General features: G+C 52.4%; 1 protein-coding gene and 1 long non-coding RNA gene across 5 annotated transcripts in view; one reads left to right on the forward strand and one right to left on the reverse strand.

Annotated features, from left to right (window-relative positions):
* Nucleotides 1–7,487, forward strand: part of LOC133236793 (serpin B6-like) — a 34,791-nt gene extending 27,304 nt beyond the window's left edge. For 2 of the 3 annotated variants that reach the window (XM_061398994.1, XM_061398993.1), the window contains 6 exons: nt 579–753; nt 964–1,113; nt 4,014–4,131; nt 5,092–5,234; nt 6,634–6,789; nt 6,977–7,487. In XM_061398994.1, the coding sequence (XP_061254978.1) occupies nt 589–753; nt 964–1,113; nt 4,014–4,131; nt 5,092–5,234; nt 6,634–6,789; nt 6,977–7,381 (1,137 nt within the window). In that variant the 5' untranslated portion in view covers nt 579–588 and the 3' untranslated portion in view covers nt 7,382–7,487. The remainder of the gene's footprint in view (nt 1–578; nt 754–963; nt 1,114–4,013; nt 4,132–5,091; nt 5,235–6,633; nt 6,790–6,976) is intronic. The other variant, XM_061398995.1, reaches the window with a different exon arrangement.
* A 4,478-nt stretch (nt 7,488–11,965) lies between these two features.
* Nucleotides 11,966–18,370, reverse strand: LOC133236795 (uncharacterized). Of its 2 annotated transcripts, XR_009733040.1 has the most exons (3): nt 18,282–18,370; nt 15,402–15,489; nt 11,966–12,798 (listed from the first exon to the last, which is right to left on the reverse strand). It is a non-coding gene; the product is annotated as an uncharacterized LOC133236795 (long non-coding RNA). The 2 variants fall into 2 exon arrangements; XR_009733039.1 differs by lacking the exon at nt 15,402–15,489 and having other exon boundaries at nt 18,282–18,364.
* Between the last annotated feature and the right edge of the window lie 72 nt (nt 18,371–18,442).

An 18,442-nucleotide genomic window follows, 5' to 3' on the forward strand; every position in this document is an offset into this window, starting at 1 on the left:
GAGCCCTTGTCCTGAGTGGGGTGAGCAGGTCCTGGGCCTGGGCACAGGGCCCTGGATTCAGGCTTTGGCACAGGTGGAGGTCCCATAGGAGGAGACCTGGGCCTCAGGGGGTTTGTCTTTGAGGCTTTTGTGCTTCTTTGTATGGGATTTTCTTGTCTTTTATCTCAAGGCTTCAGGTTATGCTAATCAGGGTCTTTCTGTCTCTTTACATAATGTCCAACTTGTGTAACTGTGTGTTTGGATTGATCATTTTGAATGATTCTTGATATAAAATTGTACCTATAGGCCCCAAACACACCGAACAATCTAGAAATGGGAGCAAAAGCCCACAGCTCCTTCCCGACCCTCCCAGGCCGTGTCCCAGCACACTCTGTGTGTCAGCAGCGTGTCTCAGCCGTGTTCACGTGTTAGAAGCCCACAGGGGGGGTCTGAGGCCCCGAGGAAACCGAGTTTTGTGCGTGTAGCTGTTTGCTCGTCCAAGCAGAGCGTCAGTGCTAACAACAGTTAAGAGCGGAGTGAGACGTGGCCGACCTGTGGCCTGAATTTGCGTGACACTGATTTTAAATCCATCCTTTCAGCCTCGCCACCATGGATGCGCTGTCAGAAGCAAACGGCACGTTTGCCTTGACCCTTCTGAAAAAGCTGGGTGAGGGCAACTCGAAAAATGTGTTTATCTCGCCCCTAAGCATCTCCTCTGCCCTGGCCATGGTCCTCATGGGAGCCAGGGGCAACACCGCAGCCCAGATGTGCCAGGTACGTTCGGGAAGCCGGTTCTGGGCGGCGGCCGATGCTCTTTCCTTTGCCCGTGAGCCAGTGTCCGCGATCTGAGTCCCAAAGGCTTTGCTCGGCAGACAGGCCTCGCTCGGCAGACAGGCCTCGCTCGGCAGACAGGCCTCGCTCTCTTGTAGTCAGGGCGTACTGCACTTGTGCGTTTTTATCTGTTTTTTTTTTTTTTTTTTTCAGACGCTTTCTCTAAACAAGAGCAGTGGGGGAGGTGAAGATGTCCACCAGGGTTTCCAGAACCTTCTCAGCGAAGTTAACAGGACGGATACACGGTACTTGCTCAGAACCGCCAACGGGCTTTTTGGAGACAAGACTTATGATTTCCTCTCGGTAAGTCATACTCCTGATTGCCCGAAGCAGATAGAGACCGAGGTCGTGTGGAGACGGGAGGCAGGCCTTGTGGTGCAGACAGGCCTTGTGGGCTGAGACCCACACGGAGGGCGGGCTGTGGGACCCCAGTCACGACCTCACGCTTCCGGAACCGTTCGGTCATTGCCTGTAAGAGGAGCCCTGTAACAGCCTTGTTCACATATTCATGAAGCTTCAGTGAGATGATTGTCAGAGAACTAACACGAATCATACCACAGTTGCAGAGGAGTTGGCCCAAACAGGGAAGTGATCGAATAGAATATTGCTGGTGTTGTTTTTCACGTGTTGCAAGTATTTTGTGCATTGTGAGACTTGCTTAATTCTTTTACACATGTAAACATTTTGATTATCTTTTCCTATGCAGAAATTTTTTTAAATTTTTGTGTTTTTTACTCTGGTTCTATTTAATCACACTGCTTTCCTGATTTTTAAATTTTTTTCATACACACCTCAAGTAACCTGTGAGTGTGTTCTTATTATATAAAACGCAGACAGAGCCAGAGTCCTCCCACACTCTCTTCCACGTCGCCCCCGCGCCCAGTCTGAGGGCTTGTCCCCTGTACCTAGAGAAAGGCTTTGCATCTCACTACCTGTGTGGCTGTTGTTCAGTCGCTGAGCCGTGTCCGACTCTTTCTGACCCCGTGGGCTGCAGCAGCCCAGGCTCCTCTGTCCTCTACTGCGTCCCAGAGTTTGCTCAGAGTCACGTCCATTGAATCGATGATGCATCCAACCCCTCGTCCTCTGTCCCCCCTTCTCCTTTGCCTTCGATGTCTCCCAGCATCAGGGTCTTTTCCGATGGGTCGGCTCTTTGTATCTGGTGGCCACAGTGATGGGGCTTCAGCCTCGGCAGCAGCGTGTGTCCGCCTCACCCTTCCTCACGGTGGCGGGCGGCGTGCTCAGGGGTGGCTGTACCGAGACACAGCCGCCAGCCCCGGGTGGGCGTGGGGTGGGACCCAGCCCGGGCCGAGCCGGCAGGGACCCTGTGTGTGTGGTTCTGTCCTGTGTGTGCGTGCTACTCCAGATGGACTTTAGAGGGAAGGGACAGAGGGAGGCTCTCAGATCTCCGTGAATTCTGCCTCATTCCCACCCCGACGGCTGCAGCCCTTCCTGTCGTCCTCAGAAAAGGTAGGGGGTGGGCGCGTCCACCCTCTCCTCAGCGCTGCAGGTGCTCAGCCTTTAACATTCTGATTGCTCACAAGACTGAGCAGCTTTTCATGGTGATCAAACGTTTGTATCTTTTCTGAAAATTATGTATTTATATGTCCTATGTGTATTTTACTTTTGAGCTTTAGGTCTTTGTTTTTTGTTTTGTTTTGTTTTTACTGAGTTCTTTGTATGTTTAGGATAGTGATCTTATTCTGTTATATAACTTTTTTCATTATTTTTCACACTTGTTTCAGACTCTAAATTAACTGTTTTAAAACAGGTGGTGTAAAGTGAATGTAGTCAGCATGAGGTCAAATATTGGTAAGGTTTGTAGAGCACAGTGCGAATTTTTTTTACAACCTGGTTTACTTGTTTTTATCAGTCTTAGCTACATGCTAGTTTATTGTCATCTTTTTTTCTTTAGTTCTACCAGTTTACTGCTACCAACCCATTTCCCTCCTCCCTCATGCGTGTACACTCAGGCATGTAACCCTGTGGACTGCAGCCTGCCAGGCTCCTCTGTCCATGGACTTTCCCAGGCAAGAATCCTGGAGTGGGTTGCCATTTCCTTCTCCTGGGATTGTCATATTTGTGTAAGCCTTAGATTTACAAAAAAGAAAAATTTCCAATAAACACAAAGAATTGGCTAATTTTCCTTAACTTCCTTTCTTTTCTAGTGGATATTTGAAGACAAGCGTTGATGTTTAAAATGTTATTTTGATATGGACTATAAAATCAAAACATTAAAAATATTTTTCAGTTATTTCGTAGTGATTATTCCACGAATCCAATACCAATGGCAGTGTATGATTAGATATTGCTTTAGTTTGGTTTTGACTGGTCATTACTTACTAAATAGTATTTTAAGAAGCAGGCACTTGTTTTCAGATGTGTTTAAAAGCTGTTGAAATCACCAAGGGTATGATGAGGTAATGACTTGTAGGTGACCACTTTGCTTCCAGACTATTTTCTTAGACTGGGAGACTGACATCTTTTCCAAAAGCCCCAATTAAGAAGTGGAGCAGTAGGTTGGCAGAGCCTGAATGATGTGAGGGTTCTATGAAATGAGGCACCCGGACCACGAAATGCAGGATCCACAGTGTGCGGAGAACTCAGCCACGTGACATCGGCAGAGCCAATTCTCCTGGTCCTCAGAGCACCTCTGAGACGTAGCTACTGCTGCGTCCTTGCTTCCAGGGGGCGAGGAAGCCAGAGAGACGCAGCAACGTTTCCAGGGTCACACGGCAGTGACTCCCGGAACGTGTGCTGGCGGCAGTGTTGCCGCATCGCCTCTCTTGAATGGCTGTGTTGTTGTTGTTTAGTCGCTAAGTCGTGTCTGACTCCTTGTGATCCCGTGGACTGTAGCCCTCCAGGCTCCTCTGTCCGTGGGAATGTCCAGGCAAGAATACTGGAGTGGGTTGCCATTTCCTTCTCCAGGGGATCTTCCCCACACAGAGATCAAACCCTCGTCTCCAACACTGGCAGGTGGATTCATTACCACTGTGCCACCTGGGAAGCCTGTAATTTTACTCAGTTATTTATTCAATGTAACTGAAAACTGAGAAACCGGATTGAAGGTTAATTCTGCACATTCGTTTGTACATTACACAAGTAACTGTCAAATGATCAGTGTTGAGGTCGGCGCGGTGAAGAAGTAAGCTCTTGGCGTTGTCTGTTTCTGGAGCCATGTGATTCTGTCATTCCATCTCTCCTAGTCTTTCAAAGATTCCTGCCGCATATTCTACCAAGCAGAGATGGAAGAGCTGGACTTTATCAGCACTACGGAGCAGTCCAGGAAGCGCATAAACACCTGGGTAGCCAAAAAGACAGAAGGTGAGGACGTGTCACTACTTCTGTTCGCACAGTATTTGAATCAGTCTTATTATCTATGAGTTCCTTCAAAAGACCATCAAATGTAAACAGAAATGGCTTTTTTCTCTAAAGAACTGGAAACTTTCAAATCCACTTCTGAAATTTAATCAGTCAATTTCTCTAGCTTCCCCCCTCCTCATCAATATTTGGTGCACCTCTTCCAGAACAATCACACTTTGACTTTTGGCTGTTGCAGTTAATGTTCATATAGTCTGCCTTTTTACAAAGGGTGGGAGGAAGGCTCTGGATGCGGGCTCCACCTCCCTGCCTGTGCAGCAGAGCGCGTGCTCTGCGGGTCGCTGAGCATCACTGCAGGACACTCGGTCAAGCCCTCGTCCACCTGCGCTTCTTCGTTTTTGTGCTCTGCACGCTGGCTTCGGCCTCTCCCCTTCAGGACAGTCCCCTCACGTTGTAGACTGAACATTCCTTTTTCTGTCACTGTGAATTATCCTGCCCTTATTATTTGTTCATTTTATGTCTTTTATGCAACTCATGGCATTTTTCTGACCAGAGACATTAAGGTTTTTGTCGCTGATTTAGCTTTAGGGGCCAGGCTCCCTGCATGGCCAGGGCCCTGGTGGCTCAGATGGTAAAGAATCCACCTGCCAATGCAGGAGAGGCGGGTTGGATCCCTGGGTCAGAAAGATCCCCTGGAGGAGGAAATGGCAATCTGCTCCAGTATTCTTGCCTGGGGAACCCCATAGATGCAGGAGCCTGGTGGGCTACAGTCCACGGGGTCACAAAGAGTGGGACCCAACTTAGTGAGTAAACAGACAACTCCCTGTTCGTGGTTGTCTGGGGGACAGGGAACCCTCTGGTCTGTGCACTGACTCCTGCAGGGGACGGACCAGTGACTACTGTGCCCAGCACCTCCACCAGGTAACCCTCTTAGCTAACTGGTTCTTTAAATCTTCCTTGCAGGTAAAATTAGAGACTTGCTCCCTGCAAATTCAGTTAACCCCATGACACGTCTCGTTCTCGTGAATGCTGTCTACTTCAAAGGGAACTGGGACACACAGTTTAACAAAGAGCACACTGAAGAAAGGCCTTTCAGAGTCAGCAAGGTGAACGAGAATGTGTCATAATAAGGGAGGAGGTTCTTGGAAATGGTCCCTGGGATCCCCTTGATTTACGGAGCCTGCCAGGAGGCTGACCTCAAGGAACGTGTGCCTCTTGTGGCCTTAGCGGCCCAGATGTGGATCTGGGCAAACCCTGGCTTCCTCGCCCCCTGCTCCTCCTCTGCTGTATAATCAGGGGAGGTCCATGCGGCCGGTGTTCCGTCTTGTATCACACATCCCACGGGGCAGCTCGCAGGTCTCTGGGCCTCCTAGAACCCCCGAGATCCAGTTCAAACTCCAGACCGTGGCTGTGACGCTCCATGGGCCTGGATCCTACCGTCTGTCCCCCTCCTGTCAGGAGCTACCTATACAGATGCCTTTCTCTGCAGGGCCGTCCAGAAGCCTCCCTAGTGGTCTCCCCAGCCCAGGTTCCTGGTTCCTGTGTCCCTCCTCTGAGCTCTCACAGAGCCCATGGCCTCTCACGGGCTCTGATCTCCCAGAGCCCCTCGGGCCCATGTGAGGACCAGGGAGGTTACTTGGAACGTTTTCCTGAGGACCGTGGCTGGGCTGAGAGTGGTGGGGGTAGGAAGCACAAGTCAGATTGTTTTGTATTTCTTTTTAATAATTGTATCTATTTATCTTGGCTGTGCCGGGTCTTCTTGCCACGAGCCTTTCCTGCAGCTGCCCTGGCGGAGGCCCTCTTGGCTTGGTGCTCGGGCTTCTCCTGCTGGTGCTTCTGTTGGTGCAGAGCTCAGGCTCCAGGCCCGTGACTTCAGGAGCTGCGGCTCCCAGGCTCTCAGCCCAGGCTCAGTAGTTGTGGCCTGTGGGCTTAGAAGCCCCTGGGCTGTGGGGTGTTCCAAGACCAGGGATGGAGCCTGTGTCTCCTACATTGGAAGGCGGATTATTTACCCCTGAGCCACCAGGGCAGCCCTGTTGTCTTTAAAACTAGAGCCAACATGGTTTGTACAAGAGTCAGCTGTGGGGCACGAAGGACAGGGGCCCAGGACACTCCAGGGTTTGACGGCGGGATGAGTGGTGTCGGCATGAGCAGAGATGGGGAGGTATAGATGGAGCAGGTGGAGGGGAACACGAGCCGCCAGTGTCGGAGCCGAACTGGAGGCTCCTTTGCGTCCAGATGCAGATGTCAGGTGGGCAGGAGCCGGGGGAGAGGTCCTGCCGACAAAGTCCATGTGGAGACCTCCTGGGTCAGCAGAACAGCATCATGAGCCCTGAGCACTGGGAACTAGGGGTGGGAGCTGGAGCTGTGCAGACGAGCTGACGACGCGGAGCTGGGGTGGGTCTGGAAGACAAGACAGTGTGTGGGTGCAGGTGGACGGCTCTGATGACTTGTCCAGCGTGTCCACGGGTCTTGATTCAACTTAACGTTTATCCATTTCCTTTATAGAATGTAGAGAAACCTGTGCAAATGATGTTCAAGAAGTCCACCTGTAAAATAACCTACATTAGAGAAATAAGCACCCAGATTCTGGTGCTTCCTTACGTAGGTCAAGAGCTGAACATGGTGATTCTGCTGCCCAGTGAAAGAACTGACTTGAACATGGTAACCGGGCAGCCGTGGCTACGGGGCCCTTGGTCTCGTCTGCATCCCTGCTGGGCACTGGGCTCCGGGAACTCGTCTGCAGCTGGCAGGCCGCCCCGGGCCCACAGGGTGCGGAGTGTTGGTCGCAGCGGATGGTCCCTGGGGCAGCGCTGCTGCAGACCCTGAGATCTTCTACCTTCTCCTGCAGGTGGAAAAGGCCCTGACCTATGAGAAATTCATCGCGTGGACGAAGCCGGATGTGATGGACGAGGAGGAGGTGGAGGTGTTTCTTCCCCGGTTCACGCTGGAGGAGAGTTATGATATGGAAGAGTTCCTCCGAGAACTGGGCATGACTGACGCCTTTGAGGAGGCCTGGGCCGACTTCAGAGGGATGTCGTCCTGGCGAGGCCTGCACCTGTCCAAGGTCATGCACAAGTCCTTCGTGGAGGTCACCGAGGAGGGCACGGAGGCTGCGGCCGCCACAGGGGCGGAGGTCATGACAGGCTCCCTGATGACCATACCCATGTTCTATGCCGACCACCCCTTCCTCTTCTTCGTCCAGCACAGCAGGACCGGGGCCATCCTGTTCTGCGGCCGCTTCTGCTCGCCGTGACGAGGTGGGGGGGCCCCAGTGCTCCTCACCGCTCTCCCCGATCTCTGCGAAGAGCTGGAACCCAGGTGACCTTGGCGAAGGTCCACAAATAAAGAGCTGATCGAGACCGCCTGTGTGTGTGTCTCTGTGTGTGTGTGTTCTGTGTGTGTCTCTTTGTGTGCACATGTGTCTGTGTGTGTCTGTGTGTCTGTGTGTCTGTGGTGTGTGTATGTGTGTGTGAGTGTGTGTGTCTTTGTGTGTGTCAGTGTGTGTGTGTGTGCCCATGTGTTCTCGTGTCCCCTGCCTTCTCAGAACTGCAGCTGCCATCGGAGGTGGGTGGTTGGTGGTCACGCCGGTGGGGAGCACTGGCTGCCTGCTCTCTGGGTCCTCCCTCCACCCGCCCTGTCCAGGCCTTCGGGGAGAGCGCTGTCTGCTCCAGGCCTGGAAGGATGAGCGGGGCTTCCCTGTCTCCTCTGCTCAGTGGCCCTGCTCCTGAGACCAAAGCGAAGCAGAGGCTACGGCAGCCACAGGCAGGGGGAGCGGGCCTCAGAGACCCCCGAACGTGAGCCCTCCAGAAACCAGCAGAAGAGGGGAGGGCCGTGGACCCAGACCAGAGAAGTCCATCCCCGAGCCACTGTGTCTGCACTGGAGGGTCTGTGGTCAGAGGCGTGTTCGAGCGCTTGACCGTGCACACTCCTGAGCATGCTCAGTTGCCCACGGGGTCAGAGATGAGCAGACAGGTCCTGTTCACGAGATGGGGGCGGTTCTGACCACGTCATGGATGTACACCGGGTGACTTTCCATCCTGCCGCTGGTACTGGAGATACAGAGGGGGCTAAGGTTTCAACCAGTCCATCCTAAAGGAAATCAGTCCTGAATGTTCATTGGAAGGATTGACGCTGAAGCTGAGCTCCAATACTTTGGCCACCTGATGGGAAGAGCCATTTGCAAAGACCCGATGCTGGGAAAGATGGAAGGCAGGAGGAGAAGGGGACGACAGAGGATGAGATGGTTGGGTGCCATCACCAACTCGATGGACATGAGTTTGAGTAATTTCGGGAGTTGGTGATGGACAGGGAGGCCTGGCGTGCAGCAGTCCATGGGGTCGCAAAGAGTCGGACTCGACTGAGTGACTGAACTGCACGAAGCTTTCTGCAGCCGCCCGTGTTCCCTGCTGAGATGTGGGGCCCCCGCCCAGCTGATGCTGCGGTTCGGGTGGAAAGTGGTGGGGTGTCGAATGGCCTCCCTGTGGTGTCATCAGGAGCTGGACTCCCTCTAACCTAATGGTGTGACCAACATTCTCAGCCTGTCTCTAGTCTGCTGTCTCTGCTGTGCCCAAGTCAGCGCCTGAGCTGTGAGGAGAGACAGGCTGCAGAGACGCTGCCCTTGGGAGCGGGCGGTGGGCGGGCCAGTGGCGTCAGCGCCCCCCTCGCCCCAGCCTGGACCACTGTCGCCTGAAGTGAGCTGTCTGTCCATCCAGGGTCTGAGGCATCTGTCCTTCGTCCCCACCAGGCCGTCAGTGGGATGCTGTGACGATGGACACAGTAGGCCCGTGTGTTACAGAACCTGTCACACAGCTCGGCCTCTGCACATCTCTTTCTTAGCTCGATCTACTGCGTTAAATGTCATTGGCAGTTTCCTCAAAACTGTATTTTTCAAATTGATCTCATTAAAATTTTAAAATAAAATTGCCTTATAATCTCCCGTGCGTTTGTGATCAATAAACTTGGAATTCCTGTCCTCGTCATAGTCCTTCCCTGGTGGCTCAGACCGGGAAGAATCGCCTGCAGTGCGGGAGATCGGGCTTCGATCCCTGGTTTAGGAAGGTCCCCGGGAGATACTGGCTCCCCACTCCAGAATTCCGGCCTGGAGAATCCCACGGACTCAGGGTCGCAGAGTCAGACGTGGCCGAGCCTTCTCACTCTCACTTACTTTCCTCCCAGTTGATCTTGTCTGTGACCAGTTCGGCTTCAAGGAGGAGTGGCTGGTGGGCCTTCCTGAGCCCCCCAGAAGGCCCCCGGCTCAGTGCTCTGCTTTCATTGTCTTCAGATCCTTTATAGCTTTTGAGCAGAGGGTCCTGCATTCTCATTTTGCTCCAGACCCTGCAAATTACGGAGCCAGTCCTGCCGTGGACTATAGTACCTTTTATGGAGAAAAATAGTCTTTTTTTCAGATGCTGAGTACCAGGTAAGCTCAAAGCAAATCCTGAGAAATGAAAGATCTTCTCAATCCACTGTTTCCACATTAAAATATATACACATTTTGGTCGGGATATTTCCATAGTTGGCTTTTGAACTCCACACAGCATGTGTTTCCATGAGAGAAAGAAGTAGCCCAGTTCAGGTCATTTCAATTGCTCATCCGTGTCTTAGTCTTTGCAAGCCCATGGACTGCAGACGCCAGCACTCCCTGTCCATCACCAACTCCCAGAGCTTATTTAAACTCATGTCCATCGAGTCGGTGATGCCATCCAAGCATCTCATCCTCTGCCTTCCCTTCTCCTCCTGCCTTCAATCTTTCCCAGCATCAGGGTCTTTTTCAGTGAGTCAGCTCTTCCCATCAGGTGGCCAAAGTATTGGAGTTTCAGCTTCAGCATCAGTCCTTCCAATGAACACCCAGAACTGATCTCCTTTAGGATGGACTGGTTGGATCTCCTTGCAGTCCAAAGGACTTTCAAGAGTCTTCTCCACACCACAGTTCAAAAGCATCAATTCTTCGGCACTCAGCTTTCTTTACGGTCCAGCTCTCCCATCCACACGTGAGCACGGGAAAGACGGGGCAGCCCAGCGCGACCGTTAACTTTGTCTGTCGCCTTGACTGGGCCAGAGGACCAGTTAACTGGTCTAACACCAATCAAGATGTTTCCGTGAAGGTAGCTTTTACAGGAAATGAGGATTAAATGAATCGACTTTGAGTAAGGCAGACTGGCCGCCAGCACGTGGGTGGGCCTGGTCCAGTCAGTTGAACGTGACTGAGGTCCCCTAAGGAAGAGGCGCTTTCCTCCAGAGGCCTGTGGACTCAGGCTGCACAGAACCCTTCCCTTCCAGGGCACAGTCTCCCCCGTCCCTTCCTCTCTCTGTGTTCAAACCTCAGAAATCGCCCGGAAAATGGTGGCTGTCTGCTTTAGCGCCTGCACTGCCCAGCCCTGTAGTTCCACCACTTACTCACAGCCTCCAGGAAGGAGGACGCGGATGGTCCTGGCAGCTCGCCCTGCCTCTATTTGCAACTTTCCTTGGTTATCTGAGGTCAAGGTGCAGGTAGCATGTTCCCCGCTCCTGGCACGAACAGTCATCTTCCTCTTCTGAGCCAGCATCCTCGTGTCGATGTCCCTCTGGCCTTGGAGTCACCCTCAGCATTCCTGTGGGCTTCTCCCGTGAAGTATCCGCCTTCCAGTGCAGCAGATGAAGGGTTGATCCCTGGGTCGGGAAGATCCCCTGGAGGAGGAAATGGCTACCCCTCCAGGATTCTTGCCTGGGAAACCCTGTGGACAGAGGAGCCTGGTGGGCTACAGTCCACGGGGCCGCAGAGTTGGTCACAAATAGCGACTGAGCAAAGCAAGTAAAATATAGCCTCGAGCAGAGAGGTGCCGGTTGACACAGTCACGCCCCCCTCCCCGTCTTACCCACCCAGGCCTGCTTTTGTCCCGAGGTGCCCCCAGAGGCACAGACGGCCCTTCCCTGGCTTGATGGAGTTGTCTCAAAACTGCAGAATCATATATGGATGTGAGAGTCAGATCATAAAAAAGACTGAGCGTCAAAGAATTGACGCTTTGAATTGTGGTGTTGGAGAAGACTCTTGAGAGTCCCTTGGACTGCAAGGAGATCAAACCAGTTAATCCTAAATGAAATCAGTCTTGAATATTGGAAGTACTGATGTTGAAGCTGAAGCTCCAGTACTTTGGCCACCTGATGTAAAAAACTGACTCATTGGAGAAGACCCTGATGCTGGGAAAGATTGAGGGCAGGAGGAGAAGGGGATGACAGAGGATGAGATGGTTGCATGCCATCACTGACTCGATGAGTTTGAGCAACCTCTGGGAGTTCATGATGGACAGGGAGGCCTGGCGTGCTGCAGTCCATGGGGTCACCGACTTGGACATGACTGAGCGGCTGAACTGAACTGAACAAGGGGTTTCTTTTGTTAAGGAATCCTTTGAAAGGAAAATGAAAGTAAAACTTCTGGCAAACCAATTCAGGATATGGAGATATAAATGTGGCTTTTCTTTGCGAAGAACTGCGCTCTTTATCTGCAGAACTCTGTCCTGGATGGTAGGGCAGACAGCAACCCGAAGGCGAGCCAGCAGCAGTCGGGGCTCTCTGAGGTTCTCGGCTCTCTGCTTCCTCAGCCACGTCTCCCCCTGCTTACAGCTGGGTCACACCTGCCCTGCCCCGGGTGTGCAGCTCTGAGGCTCTGAGGCTTTAAGAGCTGAGTGTGTATGGTTCCGGCTCAGAGAAGTGTTGGCGGCTGGTGCACAGGGAAAGGGGCTCTCGCCCACCAGGGCCTGTTGCCCAGAGTCACCGGTTATGAGCCCGGGCAGCCATGACTGGCTGCTTGTGAGTAATCAGGTGTCTTGGTTTCCGATAACCGATCACCACAAACTCAGGGTCAATGTGTCATGGAACCTCGCCATATGCACGACATTAACATGCGCTCCATATCCTATATATAATTCACATGTAATATGATCAACAACAGCAGTCAGTGCCAGGGTGTGTGCACGTTCGCCTGAGGTGCGTCCAGGGAACCCAACTGGGGTTACCCGGGGTCCTGGTTCTGCTCATGGAGCAGGTAATCTCTGGCCAGGGTGGGGGTCGAGGTGGTGGGGGATACAGGAATCACCTATACTCTCATTTTGACAAAGTCTCCGCTGGGTCTGGAAAATTCTATGAAGTTGCTGGTGAACCATTTTCACTTTCATTTCTATATATGCTCTTCCCTGTATTCCCCAGGCCAGGTTAGATTCAGTCCCAAAGAGATTTTTCCTGTCTTCCTCCGGTTATCATGACTTATGCCCTCCTGGGCTGAATGAGTCTGTGACACCATTATCAGCTGGTGGGCACTGTCCCCCTTGAAGACAGGTAGCGCGCCCGGAGGTATTTTTGTTGTCATAATGGAGGGAGGTGCAGCTGGCCTCTAGTGGAGGAGCACAGGAACCACGTCAGGAATGGTCATCTGACCCCACTCGTCAGCCGTGCTGCCTGTGAGCAATGCTGGCTGGACACGTAATCGGGCCCCTTTCACGTCGGAACCCACCACATCTCCAGCACAGCGGTGTGTCTGGAGGTTTCTCTTCGGGGGCCTAGTGGGTGTCGTGCAAAGTCAGTGGTGGTATTTCGCATCAGCAGTGGTAGAGGCAGATGTTTACCAAGCTTCCCATCACTTCTCACTGAAGTTAACGAACGTGACATGCAGTGTCTTCTGGAAACTGCCCACCAACTCTGTGGAGCAAATAGGTGTAAATGCTGTCAGGAAGTCAGGTTCAGACATTCGTGAAAAGGAAATACCAGCAACGCTAGCACATGTCTTAAACGCGGGCTGAGAGATACCCGTCTGACTCTGATCTTGCATTTTAATATTGCTTCTGAATTATGTCTGCCTCCTTTCTTGTTTCTGCAGCCCCCCTCCCTGGCGTCACTCCCAATACACCCACCCCATGTAGCCCAGCCTGTGCGTCCCCCCGACTCCCTGTTCCCGCTGTCCTGTAGGAGGACCACCCTGGGTCCTCCCTTCCCAGCTCTCCGCTCCTGGGCAGGTCACCGCCACCCTCACCGCCCACCCAGGACCTCTCACCTCTTTCTGAGGCACACTGCGATTGCTTCAGTTCTGAGTCTCAGGGAATTTTACCCCTATCATTTGACTTGCTTCTTAAGTGTCTCTTTAGGTCCAACCTGGTCCTTTCCTCTGTGTCATAAATCCACATTAGGACTGAACAGGGTTTTTAGAGAGAAACCTCTTGTGAAACTGAAGCTTTCAATCTGTGTAGTTTTCATAAAATTCCTTGGTCTGGAAAAAACCTTCCGAACAGCCATACTTGAAGTCCCGCTTCTCTGCCATGTGACACGCAGCGTGGTGGTGGGGGGAGATTAGTGAGCCAGAGGAGGGGTCCCGGCCCTCTGACTGGGCTGCCTCTGTGACTCACATCCTTCCTCTCAGCTCCTGGTGCCATTTCGGGGGCTTGACCTCGCTGGGGGTGGTGCTGGGTCAGCCTCGGGATCCAGGAATCTCCTGGTTAATCAACGTTCATTTTTAACCATCAGCCTGATCTGTCTTTCAGTGTTGCTGAGCACTGGGACACCTTCCTGGGCTCGGGGCTCCTCCTCCCGGCAACCTCCTGTTTCATTACAGAAGCTAAAACACTTGAGGACAGGGCTGCAGGGAGCAGGGGAGCCGACTGTCCAGCACTTTATGTGCGGAAACCCGGAACCACCGGGCGCCCTTCTCTGGGTCCCGTGTGCTGGGTGCAGGCCCTTCCTGATCTGGCTTGGATTTTAAGGCTCCTTCCTGCCACCAACTTCTCAGTCTCCTCCGGGACACACCCCCCGCCCCCACCGGCACCTCCCGGGAACTCCCAGGTCATTCTCAGAGGACCTGTTCTCTGACATCACTGGGAAGACCCGGCTCTAAAATGCTGTTTCCCTCTGCGTCTGGCTGAAGGGCTTTAACATTTGTGACAAAGGAGGCAAGAATATACAAAGCAGAAAAGAGAACCTCTTTAACAAGTGGTGCTGGGAAACCTGGCGAACCACTTACAAAAGAATGAAACAAGAACACTTTCTAACACCGTACACAAAAATAAACTCAAGTGGATTAAAGATCTAAATGTAAGACCAGAAACTGTAAAACTCCTAGAGGAAAACATAGGCAAAACTCTCTGACATAAATCACAGCAGGAGCCTCTCTGACCCACCTCCCAGAGTAATGGAAATAAAAGCAAAGATAAACAAACGGGACCTAGTTAAACTTAAAAGCTTTTGCACCACGAAGGAAACTATAAGCAAGGTGAAAAGACAGCCTTCAGAATGGGAGAAAATAATAGCAAGCGAAGCAACTGACAGAATTAATCTCAAAAATATACAAGCAGCTCCTGCAGCTCAATACCAGAAAAATAAACAACCCAATCAAAAAATGGGCCAAAGAACTAAGCAGATATTTCTCCAAAGATGACATACAGAAAGCTTCTCCAGCTTCTAGAGAAGATGAGGGACACATGTACACCCATGGCTGATTCACGTCAACGTATGGCAAAACCCACCACAATATTGTAATTAGCCTTCAATTAAAATAAATAAATTAATTTAAAAAATATTTGTGCATAATCACATGCCCCAGGAAGCCTCACCATCCCTTTAGAAATGTGTCCAGACACTGCGGTTGATGGTACGGACACAAAATCAAGTCAAGGAGAATGAGGCTGTCCTAAGGCCGGTCACCTAGTGGGGAACACGGAAGCTCCTCCGTAAAGTCTGTCCGGAGTGAAGTGTCTGCCGGGGACTTTCTTGGGGAATTTGTGTGTGGCTGCCACCATCTAGATGTTTTCTCATAACATTTAGGAAATACCTCTGAGGACTTCTGGTGTTCTCATCACCTGGGAGGCTCCTCAGGTCAGAGATCGTGTCCTCAGCCAGGTGCCCAGCGCCCAGCCCAGTGCCACGCTCGTGGGAGAGGCCTAGACGACCCTGCTGTTTGAGTTGACAGTCTTCCTCATGGAAGAATGAGGCACTCATGGAGGAAACAAGTTTAGAGGGAGAAAGGCCCTCAAAGTTACGGGAGAAACAAGTTTAGAGGGAGAAAGGTTTTCAAAGTTACGGGAAAAACAAGTTGAGAGGGATAAAGGCCTTCAAATTTAAGGAAAAAACAAGTGTAGAGGGATAAAGGCCTTCAAAGTTCCGGAAACCTTTGCAAAACAGGGCCATTGCTCTTTGTAGGCTGCTGAGACATGGCATCTGAGTGCCCGCAGGCAGAGCTGCAGGCACGGTCTTTTGCTAATCATACCCGGACAGGACTCACTGGGCTGAGAGTTAGGAGGCCAAGAGGGACTGACCTTGGTGGTGGTGGGAGATGGTGCTGTTCCGGGTTACCCAGGCCTGTTAGGGTGCGCTTGCCGGAAACCAACTCCCTCTTCTCTAGAGCTGAAAGTCAGATAATGAAATAAAGCCTTTGAAAAACACGGAAACCTTCCTTCTGGACAGTGTTGGAAAACTTCCAAAAATGCTTCATTCTAGCGGCTTGGTTTTCCCTTTTTTTTGGCAGGATCCTTCAGATTCAACCACATAGGGAAATATTTTTCAGATACAATGCTACTTTGTTAAAAATAATCGCATACGGGGAATTAACATGGAAAAGATAGCATTTCAAAATCTCTTGATTTTTAATTGATTGTTAAAAGGATTTGACGTTCCCTATGTATCTTTTCGGGAGTTCTCTGGTAGCTCAGATGGTAAAGAATTTGCCTGCAATGCTGGAGACCCAGGTTCGATCCCTGGGTTGGGAAGATCCCCTGGAGAAGGGAACGACCACCCACTCCAGTATTCTTGCCTGGAGAATCACACGGACAGAGGAGCCTGGCAGGATATAGTCTATGTATCTACTGTTGGGAGAAGAGGAAGAAAAAAATGAAAAGCTTTTTTTCTCATTTCGAGCTCAGGTTTTTCATCCTTGGTTAAACCCATCTCCTATCACGGGGATACAAGCCGGACGGAGGGAAGTCCTTCAGGCCTTGGCACACAGGGGCGGCCGCGTCCACGGTAGAGGAGAAAGCCCTCTTGTCAGGAGCGTGAAGGCCCGGGGCTGAGGATGAGCGGGAGAGGCCCCTGGCGCCGCGCACAGTGGGGGTGGGCGTCCTGCTGGCTCCCGGTGGGAGCGCCCTCAGCGAGGCCTGCAGCGCCCGGGCCCTGAAGCAGCGTCTCTGAGAGCAGGCAGAGGGTGGGGTGCCGTGTGGCGGGCCCGCAGGCCTCCTGCCTCTCCTCCTGGGGTCAGAGGCGTTCCCTGGGCGTCTGCCCTGACGGCTGCGAACATCAGGGGAGGCGGGGGCCGGCGCTGCGTCCAGGCAGCCCTGGATCAGGGCTCACCTGGACGCCCTGTGGAGAGAGAGGCCCGCAGCAGGACAAAGCCCCCTGCCTCCTGTCCTTCCTGCGGACACGTCGAACAAGGCCTGGCTCCAGACTGGACGCTAACTCCTGGGCAGGCGGACAGCTGGCACGGGGGCCCAGGGATGGCCAGAGCTGCAGGCCTCTCTGGGAAGAGCACCCAATTCAGGGGGTTGGGGGGACCCCGACACCCTTCTCTTCCACTTCAGAGCACTGAGCCAAGACGTCTGCCTCTCATCTCACACACCACCTTCTGACTCAGAGGATTGTGCATGACATGAACAAATAAACATAATAAACCCAGCACTTGGCTGGGAGATAACTGAAATGAAAAAAATATTAAACGAGTTTAGGGCAAATCATTCTTTTAAAACCTCTGCTTGCTCTGGCTGTTTCCTGTCTTACCCTTGTGTTCACAGGGCAGGAACGCCCGAGACTCTGGGACGGGTCCTGCAGTGTTTCTGCGAAGAAAACAGTCTGTGGATCGTCTTGAAGCAGAGCCCATCATGCACATGCTCTGAGGTGTGGGGGTGAGGAGCTGGGATGGGGGGTGATAAGACAGATGTGCGGGACAGACGAGGTCTGCTGGATTTTAGGATCTAACCAGTTTTCCAGGTGAAAAAGCCACCTACGTGTGAGAGGTTCTGAGCTGGGGCAAATCCGGAACCTGAAGTCACATTCAGGAGGTGCAGGGAGCAGGGGAGCCGACTGCCCAGCACTTTATGTGCAGAACCCCGGAACCACCGGGCGCCCTTCTCTGGGTTCCGTGTGCTGGGTGCAGGCCCTTCCCGATCTGGCCTGGCTTGGATTTCAGGGCTCCTTCCTGCCACTGTCTTCTCCTCAATCCCCTCCAGGACGCATCCCCCACCGCCACCTCCCGGGACCTCCCAGGTCATTCTCAGAGGACCTGTTCACTGACATCACCGGCAAGACCTGGATCGAAAATGCTGTTTCCCTCTGCGTCTGGCTGAAGAGCTTTAACATTTGTGCATAATCACATCCCCCAGGAAGCCTCACAATCCCTTTAGAAATCTGTTCAGACACTGCGGTTGATGGTACGGACACAAAATCAAGTCAAGGAAAACGAGGCTGTCCTAAGGCCGGTCACCTAGTGGAGAAGGAAATGGCAACCCACTCCAGGATTCTTGCCTGGAGAATCCCAGGGACGGCGGAGCGTGGTGGGCTGCCATCTATGGGGTCTCAGAGTCGGACACGACTGAAGCGACTTAGCAGCAGCAGCAAGGCTGGTCCTAGCGGGAACCATATGGAACACGGAAGCTCCTCCATAAAGTCCATCCGGAGTTGAGTGTCTGCCGGGGACTTTCTTGGGGAATTTGTGTGAGGCTGCCACCATCTAGATATTTTGTCATTACATCTAGGAGGTGCCTCTGAGCACTTCTGGTGTTCTCATCACTTGCGAGGCACCTCAGGTCGGAGGTGGTGTCCTTAGCCAGGTGCCCAGCACCCAGCCCAGTGCCACGTTCATGGGAGAGGCCGAGACGTCCCTGCTATTTGAGTTGACAATCTTCATTATGCAAGGATGGAGCACTCATGGAGGAAACAAGTTTAGAGGGAGAAAGGTCTTCAGAGTTAAGGAAGAAAAAAGTTTAAAGAAAGGTTTTTCAAAGTTACGGAAGAAACAAGTTTAGAGGGATAAAGGCCTTCAAAGTTCCGGAAACCTTTGCAGAACAGGGCCATGCTCGGCATTGCTCTTTGTAGGCTGCTGAGAAATGGCATCTGAGTGCCCGCAGGCAGAGCTGCAGGCACGGTCTTTTGCTAATCATACCCGGACAGGACTCACTGGGCTGAGAGTTAGGAGGCCAAGAGGGACTGACCTTGGTGGTGGTGGGAGATGGTGCTCTTCCGGGTTACCCAGACCTGTTGGGGTGCGCTTGCCAGAAACCCACTCTGTTTCTTCTCTAGAGCTGAAAGTCAGATCATGAAATAAAGACTGAAAAAACTCCACACCCCGGAGGCCTGGGTCTGCGGAGAACCG

Source organism: Bos javanicus, chromosome 23 (genome assembly GCF_032452875.1).
Source record: "Bos javanicus breed banteng chromosome 23, ARS-OSU_banteng_1.0, whole genome shotgun sequence".
In the NCBI taxonomy this organism is placed as follows: Eukaryota; Metazoa; Chordata; class Mammalia; order Artiodactyla; family Bovidae; genus Bos; species Bos javanicus.